A 10906-nucleotide genomic window follows, 5' to 3' on the forward strand; every position below is an offset into this window, starting at 1 on the left:
TGGTGCTTTAAAGGGGATGAATTTATAGAAGGTTTGGAGAGATTTTTGTGACATTCTGTTTTCTCTTTATCTATAGACCTAGATTTAAAGCAAACAGTATGGCAACACAATATACAGTATATATATATATATATATATATAAGTTAATAATGGTAATTTTAGATGACTTTTCGGATATATTTAATTATATAACCCTTTATAATCAATAATAACATTTATTAACAATTTATTTCACATTTTCTCTAAACCTTCTTGTATATTAAGACAGGCACCTGCAGTTCTGCCCAAAAAAACAAGAATGATTAGCAATTGTCACTAATTGGCCTGATTAGCTAAGCCCTCAAAACATTTTTAGTTTTACATTTTAAAATTTTTATTTAGTGGTACAGTATTGCACGATTTGTAGATTATATTTAATAGTTTACACTTTCCAAACACGTTTGCAATTAGTTTTTAAAAGGTAACATTACATTCTTAAGGACTCTATTTCTTTTCAGGAGCACTAGTGCTCCTAATTACAAAATTAGGAACACGATCGATCTGATCAATGACAGAAATGAACCTTCCCATTATAAGGCGATATTTGACTCCTCAAAGGTTTTTTTATTTTTTTTTTATTTGTTTTACTTTTCTAACTTTATTAAATGTATGTCATCTTTTGTGCCAACAAATTTAGATTTATAAACTTTGATCAAAAATACAATTAAATATTAAAATAATAAGATACAATCAGGAAGAACAAGTTACCAGTCAAATGAAATCAGCATCAACAATTCATCTTTGCATGGCACAGAAGAGCTCAAATGTGGCATTAAGGAATATTTACAGATTTTTGAAAAGACTCAGAGGTGGCATTCATGCATTTCATAATAACAATGTTATGAGATTAATGTTTTAAATATAAAGTTTTGAATATAAAAATTAAATAATTAAATGATTTAAATTTAAAAATGAAACTGTAGGTGGCAGCAAGTCACTGTCTTTGTCACTGAAACATTTATTTAATCGATTCGTTCAAACGGCTGATTCATTTAGGAACGAAGCAAGTGAGTCTCTTTATGAATGGGTCATTGAATCATTGACTCACTAGATTTGTTCAAAAGTGCAGATTCATTCATAAACAAAACAGCGCTGTGTTTGCAAGGAGATGCGCAGTGGTTTTGTTTGGAACTACTTCCGTTGACGAAATAAAGCACAATCAGACAACAGTGTTCCTAAAATATGTCACTTAATATTAACTTTTGTATAAAATCAAAGATGTATAAAACTGTTGTATAAATTACATTTTACATTTGCAAACTCCCTTTATAACCCCCCCCTCCCCATTTCCAGCCCTATATATATATATATATATATATATATATATATAAACAGAAGTGTAGGTGTATATACAGTAATATTACTATAGGGAGAATACATGAAAAAGATGTATAAAAGTAAAGAATTGTTTGAAAAGCTATTGTATACTTCAGGCAAACCGAAACATGCAGTAATTGGGGCAATCCGTCCTTTAAATTTAGCAGAAAAAAATTAATTTTACTGAAGGGAGATGGAAAGATGAGGGGGAGGAGTGTGGGCGAGTATGAATGAAGCTACTGAAGCGACAGACAGACAGAGAGAGAGAGAGAGAAAGAGAGAGGTGGATTATCAGGACGCACTGAGTGTTTGTCATGTTCCAGCTATTCAAGCATGGGGTTTTCTTTAACATCCAGTTAGGAATCCTTCAAGCAGAACAAATTGCAAGTCAGTAAGCTGGTAAGTGGAAGCAGACTTAAGTAAATACATAATTGGAACTAGCTACAAACACATAATTCCAGTTTGTTTAATGTTTCTTTTATTAATCTACCTGCTGTTCTTTAATCTTGTATCTCGTCTCTTTAGAGGTGTTTGGCTGCCATTTAGGGTTCTGATTTGTTTTTTTGTTGTGCGAATTGGGAGTTTTCAGTATCCAAAGTCTCAATGAAGCTCTTGGCAGCTTTGTAAAGCTGACAGATTTTGTGCATGTATTATGTCTCAAACATGTCATGGCCAAACCTGACAAACCATCTCTTGTGTGTCTACAGAAAGTATTTCAAATTAAATCAAGCTTTTATAGAGGTTCAGAGGACTTCTTGAGATGAAATCCACAATACATGTTTTGACATTTCCACTTAATGTCACGGTGTAGCTGGAAATGTGCAATGTGTTCCTGTAAGCAATAATTACTTGGTCTTTGAGTTTTCAGAAATGATTGTGAATTTGATGGAGGAGGTTGTATTGACACTGTAGTGATCAGTATGATCTAACTGAACTGTCAATAATTCTGATTTACGTCCCTCTTTTCCCAGTAGGTGTGAAGGATTCATCAGGACACAGGAGACTGACACACTGTGGTGGACCGACAGAATCAGGATCACAGCTGGTATAAATGCAACTTTCTCTTTAGCTGGAAGAGGACCTCATATCTGAGTGCATCATGGATTTTGTGATGAAGCAAGCGCTGGGCGGTAAGTGTCATGTTATCAACCATTAAAAGGCATTTTGCATAACACATATTTCTACAAAGATGTACCGTATATGAATTAGTCTCAATTCTTAATGTCAGCTTGGTCAAGGCCAATTTAGATTGTATTGATTCTGTATGTAGTATTTATTTGGTTAGTGCTATTTTAGTATCATTAAGATACTATTATGTTTTTTATAAAAAATAAAATGTTTTGAATGTTTTCCATTTTCACTTTTAGTTAAAGTTTTTGTAATTTATTTGTGTGTTTTAGCCATTTTTATTATTATTATTATTAATTAATTATGTCTATGTAGTTTTTAAATGTTTATTTCAATTTTAAATCAATCAAGTTACAATAAATGAAAATAAGAAATATTGATGAGTTTTTTTATATATTTTATTTTGGTTTGTTTTTTATGGTTTTAGTTTTATTTGTTAACTGTTTGACAGGTGTCAGAAATTGATGATGAGTTTTTCTTCAATGTAAAATTTAAATAATTGTTTAAAGGGGTCATATGATGTTGCTAAAAAGAACATTATTTTGTGTATTTGGTGTAATGCAATGTGTTTATGTGGTTTAAGGTTAAAAAAACACATTATTTTCCACATATTGTACATTATTGTTTCTCCTCTATGCCCCGCCTTTCTGAAACGCGTAAATGTTTACAAAGCTCATCGGTCTGAAAAGCGAGGTCTGCTCTGATTGGCCAGCTATCCAGTGCGTTGTGATTGACTGAATACCTCAAGCGTGTGACAGAAATGTTACGCCCCTTACAATATTGTGATGCTGTGTCTCCCGGCACGACGAGACAAAAACTATAAAACCCATTATAAACGAGACATTTGTTGCAAAGTTGGAACTGCCCCACTTTATAGAACAGCCTTTGAGCACAGACCCATTGTAGGCTGCTCTGCAGGTTCAGGAAACAGTCCTCCATAAAATGCATCACACAGCGTCACACACAGCGTGCTTGAGTGAGCGGAGGCCGGCGGGCTTGCGGCAACCACATGTGATGACCCCGGGCTGGACTCCGCTTCGTCCACGGTGAAAGCCGATCCGGCGATCCACAGAGCTAAGTTGATGTATTTCCTCAGCGACCAGCACGGATCAGCTCCAGGCATGATGAAGCGGATATCGTCCTCTTTTGGAAGGATCTCCACAACATGGCGGCGGCAACAACAATACTACAGTGAGACTAAAAGTTACGCCTTCTTTCTTTGCGTGAACATTTAGGTGGCGTTATGCAAATCTTCCCACATTGTGACGTAGACATTTGGGGGCGTGTTAGAACGAGCCATTTTAGGTAGGCGTAGTTGACTCTTAACTTTTATAAAGAACATCTCTTTGGATTTGAGACTTTAGTCTTTGCAACTTTACAGATCTTCTTTATGCACCAAGAGCTTGTAACACTCTGTGACGAGTGGGGGCGGGGCCGAGAGCCGCGGGAGCGGAGCGAGTCTCACGGAGGAACTCCGGAAGGATAAAAGGGAGGAGTGATGACAGTAAAAGACGAGAGAGGACCAGGCCTGGACTTTATTTTGTGTTCTGGTTTTGTTTGTGCGCGACAATCGTCCGCGAGGGGCTGTCGTGCTGTTTTGTGTTTATTTTATTATTAAAGTTTTGTCTAAATGTTCGCCGGTTCCTGCCTCCTTCTTCCCGACCTACGAACGTTGTTACATTGGTGCCGAAACCCGGGAGGAAGGAGGGACACGCTGTCAGAGAGCCCTCGCTCCTGAGGGGGATCGTGGTGCTGAGGAGATCGGGCAGCAGGAACAAGAGGAAAGACCGCTGGTGGCTGCCCGAGGCGGTGGTGCTGGAACTATGGAAGACGAGGTGGGACGGAGAGCTCGCTGCCGTGCTCCTGGGTCGAGGAGGGGTGGCTGCCATCCGAGAGGGAGAGGAGGAGTCAGCCCCGTTCGCCAGGAGGCCGTAGCCTGCTGCCATCCGCCATGATTGGGGAGGAGCAGGGAACGGGGGACTCGCTGCCGGCTGCCCTCAATAAGAGGAGCCATCGCCGTCCGCGAGGTGGCGGAGGAGCGGTGGGCCATCCACCAACGATGTCCAGTACCATCGCATGGCACCGCGAGTGAGAGCCTCTCAGCCGGTTGAGGACCAAGCGGCAGTGTGTCCAGGAACAGGACCGATAATTAGTTTTTTCTTTTCCTCTCTCCCCTCTCTCGTATCTGTCTCTCCTCATTCTTCCGTCTCCTTTTCTCTCGCCTCGTCTGTCTGTCCTGACCCCCAGGTACGCCACGGCTGCCGTAATCGGCTCCCCCAGAGGGGGGGGGGGGGGGGGAGTAGAGCGCAGTCTCGGGAGTACTACATACCGCGCTGTTTTGTGTTTATTTTATTATTAAAGTTTTGTCTAAATGTTTGCCGGTTCCTGTCTCCTTCTTCCCGACCTTCGAACGCTGTTACACACTCCAAAGAGAAAGGAATAATTGAAATCGCATCATATGACCCCTTTAAATAAAGCAGTAGTAGAATAATATAAGTTAATTTAGATGTTACCAAATATATTAAAAAAATTATAAATAATATCTAGGTCTGTTTTTTTATATATATATATATATATATATATATATATATATATATAATCTGTTTTTTATATTATATTTACTATATATGCATGTGTGTGTGTGTGTGCGCGCGCGAGAATTAACCAGGAAATTGATTTTAATAGAGATTTTTACTGTAAAATGTGATATTGTGCAGTTAAAATAGTTGATTAAATAAAAACAACAATATTTTTTAGTAATTAAATAATTAAGACATTACAATTGTTTTAAAAGTATTTAGTAGTAATTATACCAGTTCATTTAAATGGTACCACATTGTAATTGGGTGCAAGACAGTAAGTCATCAATATGTTTTTGAAATTCATACATTTATAGCAATAACAAAGAAAAGTGCTTATTGATCTGTGTATAGTTTTACTTTATTTGACATGCTGTTTATATATGTTATAGATTTGCCCCATCCTATAATCATAAGTTTGTCTAAAGGTCACTGAGCCCCTAAATCAATTTCATGATTTGGTTTCATCAGCTGAGTGACTATGGGCAATAAAACGAAATTTATTTCTCCCCTGTCAATTCCCATGAGTGGGCCAGATGTAGCAGATTGCACTGTGACCACACAATGACCTTCTGCACGAGGTGTCTTTAAGAAACACAGATTGTCTTTTCACCGCACATCGTATTTTACACAATTCCTTTGCTGTTCCCCATGGATGAGGCCGAAACGTCGGATCGAGGCTATGAATTGTGAAACATAAAATTAAATATGAAAGAAATATGCCTTGTGGCACTTTTAATATATATATATATATATATATATATATATATATATATATATATATATATATATATATATATATATATAGCCTTTAAGAATATTTATAAAATGTGATTTTTCCCCCCTTTGTTTGGAGCATAGATCTTATAAACTAACATGGCTTAAATTCTGCTTCGTAGCTCTGAGGTAATGGAGCATGATTTACTCACGAAAATCATCCATTATTTAACAGACTTTCCCTAGCCTGATTTTCTCAACCCTTGCAAATTATTCAGAAGCATATAGAATTTCTTCAAGTTCCCACAGAGAAGACTCCGCGTTCAACAGCCTGTAAAAAACAACCTTTATGTTTGTTGTCTGTGTGAAAGACATTTATTAAAGAAAGATGGAAAACAGAAAAGGGGAATAAAATGTAATAACAAATGTTGTGCTTCAGAACAGCCCTGCTTATTAACTCTGTCAAAAGCCGTCAGCATTTTTGATCATCTTCACAAAATTTTCATGGCATTTTGTTGTATGAATATCTGAACATGCAATATGTCAAAGGAAAGAACCTCTGCTTTTAAAGGTGACATATCATGAAAATCTAACTTTTCCAGGTTTTAAGTGCTATAATCAGGTCCCCGGTGCATCTACCAACCAAGGAAACGTGAAAAAGATTAACCCAGTAACTTTGTTTTCGGAAGCCTTTTTCTGCAGATCTCCAGATAGATACACTCACCAACTTATTAATCATTCTCAGATTCCTTTCTCTTTGCGTAAGATATTTTATTTAAGATGTTTGTTTTAGGGACTGTATAAAACACTAGCAGTGCTTGTGTTATAAAAAACAAGTGACCTATTTTACTACTACTACTACTTTACTGTTATAAAAGAACTTAATTAATATGCTAATTTCCTAAGCTCTGATAATTCACGTATCATTAAGTATTAGGCTGTTTCCAGAGATATTGGAATACAGCTCGGCTGCTGTGCAATCGTTATGCAGAGCCCAGATTTGCTCTTCCATCCATAACCATCACTGCTGTTCCTGCCAAGTGCTTTTGATCTGATAGAGGGATGCAGCTCTTTTGTTATGCTAACCATCCTCTGTGTGACTTTAAACAGACATTCAGTGGCCTGCATCTTACTTTAAGCTCTCAGGAACAGCAGTTGCATTGTGTTTTTAGAACAATTAATGTGATGTGAAAATCTGAAGAATGTTTACAGCTTAAAGTTGAAGTGTATTTTTTTATTATTTATTATTGGTATTTTTATTTAGTGTTTGAACATCCTGACTGGCCTGACAACAGCAACATCAGCTCAACCAATGGTGTGAGTTTAGGGTGGGGCTGTCTGTTTAATCAACCAAAGGCAGAAGAGAGGAGTGTTCAGGAAACCTGTTTGAGAAAAATCATACTTTTTGCCATTTCTTTACACATACTGTACATATTAGCCATCAATGTGCAGTTAATATTTGAACAGATGAACGTGAGACAGACTGAAGTTAACCCAAGAATACTGCAAAAATCTTAATATATATTTTCCAGTAAAAAGTTTTACTTGAAAATATTAGATTAGATTATAATAGAAGATTATATTAAATTGCTTAAATTAGGTATTTTTTATTGGCAAATTGTTCTTTAAAAAAATCATAAATCTTAATTAATTTAGTTTGTAAGAAAAAATATTGCCAGTGGGTTAAACAAATTAATAAAAAATAAAATTAATAATAGTTATAATAATAATAATAATAATAATAATAAATACTGAAAAAAATTCTTAATCCATGTTTTCCTGGAAAAGGTCCTGTAAAATAGATAAATATCTGAGAATCTTATATTAGATTATATTAGAATATTATATTAAATTACTTAAACTAGGTATTTTTTATTGGTAAATTGCTTCTTTTTTTTTTAAATAATCACATTTTAAACCTTAATTAACGTAGTTTGTAAGAAAAAAATGCAAGTGGGTTAAAAAAAATAAATAAAGTAAATAATAATAATAAATACAGCAAAAAATCCTAATCTGTATTTTCTAGTAAATACATATTAACATTCTGTAAAAAAAAAATAAATAAATATACTTATATAAAAGCAAACGATAATATTAAATTACTCAAATTGCTGTTTTTTTCTTATTGGCGAAAAAAAAAAACATAAACCTCCATTAATTGTTTGTAAATTGTTTTATTTTTTTATTTTTTCCAGTTTGTAAAAAAAAATGCCAGAGGGTACAAAAAAAAAAAAACTAATCTGTATTTCCCAATAAAAACATATTCACATCCTGTAAAAAGATAAATATACTTGAGAAGTGAAAAGATATTAAATTATACTCTGTTTTTCTTTTCTATAGGTTTTTCATTAATATAGGTATATAATATATATATTTTATATATCTTTCACATATACAGACTTTAATATATTTAAAGGATATATATATATATATATATATATAGATATAGATATAGATATATAGATATAGATATATATACACTAATATATGTACTGTATATGTATATAAGACCCCTCATTGTCTCCTTTTATTCCTGACTTTGTTAAAGTTCAAATGTTAAGGCTTAGATTAACAGTTAGAGCCCCAAACTGGGCAGGTTGTTAATTATCGTTCCGGAAGCTTTGGTTTGGTGGGGGGTTACTATGGGCTTTGAATAACCCAAGGCAACAGAAACTAAAAGACTTTATACAGTCCTTGTGGACCATGGGAAACCTGCAACTTGACATGACATGAGCTCTGTTATGTCAGCTCAAGCTGTCCTCGACACACATACACACACAGACGGTTAAAGGCCACTTAAAGTGTACTTTGCCACTCCTTTCCTCTTCAGTGTCTTGAGTGTCATACAGAAGCAATTAAACACATGTGAAGGAAATGCATAGACCTTGACCCTGGATTTCAAATGCACACTCATACATTATAAATGACTGCCATTAATAATGAATGAGAGTACAGTTGCTTGTAGAGACACATTGTGCACAGCCATTATGCAAATGATTGATGACTTACAGCAATAGTACAGCATTTGCAACCAAATCTTGCTGAGACCGTTCACATCAGTCGGAATGATTCTCAAACACAGCTGTTTTTTGCATTTTATGGTTAGAGTGAACATCGAGGTATATGCAAACAGCCAATTCTTAAGAGCATTTATTGCTGCACTGCTCATAATGACCTGTGGCTGTTGTTTGCTGAAACCAAAACATGATGTAGAATACACAGCGTGATAGGTAGAGCTGCACCAATGAAACAGATGGCAGAGAGAGGACTGGTACATGCATCATTCTGCTGTCTCTGTTTGCCTTCATCATTTTGGCTTCAGTATATCATCATATAAGCAGGTCGCGCAGTGCAAAACGTGATCAGTCTCTCTTCTGAATTTGTGATTGAAATATAGAATTACATTAGCGTTCAAGGTTTGGGGCTTTTAAAAGAAGTCTCTTACGTTCACAAAAATCCAGTAAAAATAGTCAAATTGCAAAAAATGAAAATGGTTTTCTATTTGAATATATTTTAAAATGTAATTTATTCCTGTGATGGCAAAGTTTTCAATATTGAAAACAGTTGAACTACTTTCTGGATTCTTTGATGTATACAAAGTTCAAAGTGTACTGCATTTATTAAAAAACTGAAAAACTCACCTAAGAATGCTGCAAAACATATTCTTAATTAGTATTATTCTCTTGTTTTTGACTCAAAACATCCTTTAAACAACATACTGTATACTTGAAAAGCTAAATATTGTAAGAAATAGCATGATAACAGATATATTATATATTAGTATTTGTCTTACCGGATTGGCAAATATTTTTTTCTCTATTTTATTAAAATTAAATTTACTTTATTGTTTCTTTGTTTTTTTTAAAGAAACGAATAAATTTATTCAGCCAAGATGCATGCATGCATTCTTTCTTTCTCTTTCATTCTTTCTTTCAAGAATAATTAAAACAATTACAAAAAAATCTAACAAAGTAACCTTCAAAAAAATATCTTATGGAATTTATTTTTTAAATTGGATTTTTAGACATTCATTTTTGTATATGCTTCTGTGAAACAGGAAAAAAAAACTGATTTAAACAAATGTACAGATTTATTTTACAATTTAAGATGACTGTATTCCACGTTTTCAGGATTCTTTCATGAACAGAAAATGTTTATAAATAATAAGAAAGAAAGAAATAGAAATAGAAATCTTCTCTAACATTATGAAAAAATTGAAAATTTGAATGATAGTGTGACCAATATTTCAGTATCAGCCATTGAAAACTGCTTATGATGTCTTTGCTCTTTATTGCACAGGGGCCACCAAAGACATGGGGAAGATGTTAGGTGGAGAGGAGGAGAAGGACCCTGATGCCCAGAAGAAGGAGGAAGAGAGGCAGGAGGCGCTCAGACAACAAGACGAGGAGCGAAAGACCAAACATGCTCGTATGGAGGCCGAGAGGGAAAAGGTCAGACAGGCCATTCGAGATAAGGTACGCTTTCCACATTTCCACTTCAGCTCCTTGTGACCGCTGATTAGACCAGGACATTTGAATGAATTGGTAAACATGGCAGCGTTTGCTAATTGCTAATCGATTTCAAACTAAAGCAGGATGAAGCCATTATACCTGGATGACAGGACTTAATGATTAATGTGTGTGTGGGAATAACACATCAAATCAGAATCTCCATTACCCTTTAATGAAATGTCACATTTGCAGGAGGTCTTAATGTCAGCTAATTACAGCTAATTGAACAGCTCATTCTTAAGAGAGGAAAGTAGCGTTAGTGTAAGCCAGAAGTATAAAGTCATTACAGGATCATGCATGATCCCCAATGATCATGAGAATCACCATGAGAACATCTGGAGAGCTATACACTCTTAAAAATAAAGGTGCTTCAAAAGGTTCTTCAAGCGATGCCATAGAAGAACCATTTTTGGTTCCACAAAGAACCATTCAGTCAAAGGTTCTTTAAAGAACCATCTCTTTCTTACCTTTTTATAATCTGAAGAACCTTCTTTCGCCACAAAGAAGCTTTTGTGAAACAGAAAGGTTCTTCAGATGTTAAAGGTTCTTTATGGAACCATTTAGACAAAAAGGTTCTTCTATGGCATCGTGAAGCACCTTTATTTTTAAGAGTGT

The 10906-nt window shown here is 35.0% G+C and overlaps 1 protein-coding gene across 1 annotated transcript in view; it reads left to right on the plus strand.

Moving 5' to 3' along the window:
- The first annotated feature begins 2455 nt into the window (after positions 1-2455).
- Positions 2456-10906, plus strand: part of LOC107598352 (complexin-2-like) — a 13454-nt gene continuing 5003 nt past the window's right edge. Inside the window, exons 1-2 of the mRNA XM_016289662.1 lie at positions 2456-2486; positions 10080-10255. Coding sequence (XP_016145148.1) covers positions 2456-2486; positions 10080-10255 — 207 coding nt within the window. The remainder of the gene's footprint in view (positions 2487-10079; positions 10256-10906) is intronic.

This window comes from Sinocyclocheilus grahami, unplaced genomic scaffold, assembly GCF_001515645.1.
Source record: "Sinocyclocheilus grahami isolate Dianchi unplaced genomic scaffold, SAMN03320097.WGS_v1.1 scaffold250.1, whole genome shotgun sequence".
NCBI lineage: Eukaryota > Metazoa > Chordata > Actinopteri > Cypriniformes > Cyprinidae > Sinocyclocheilus > Sinocyclocheilus grahami.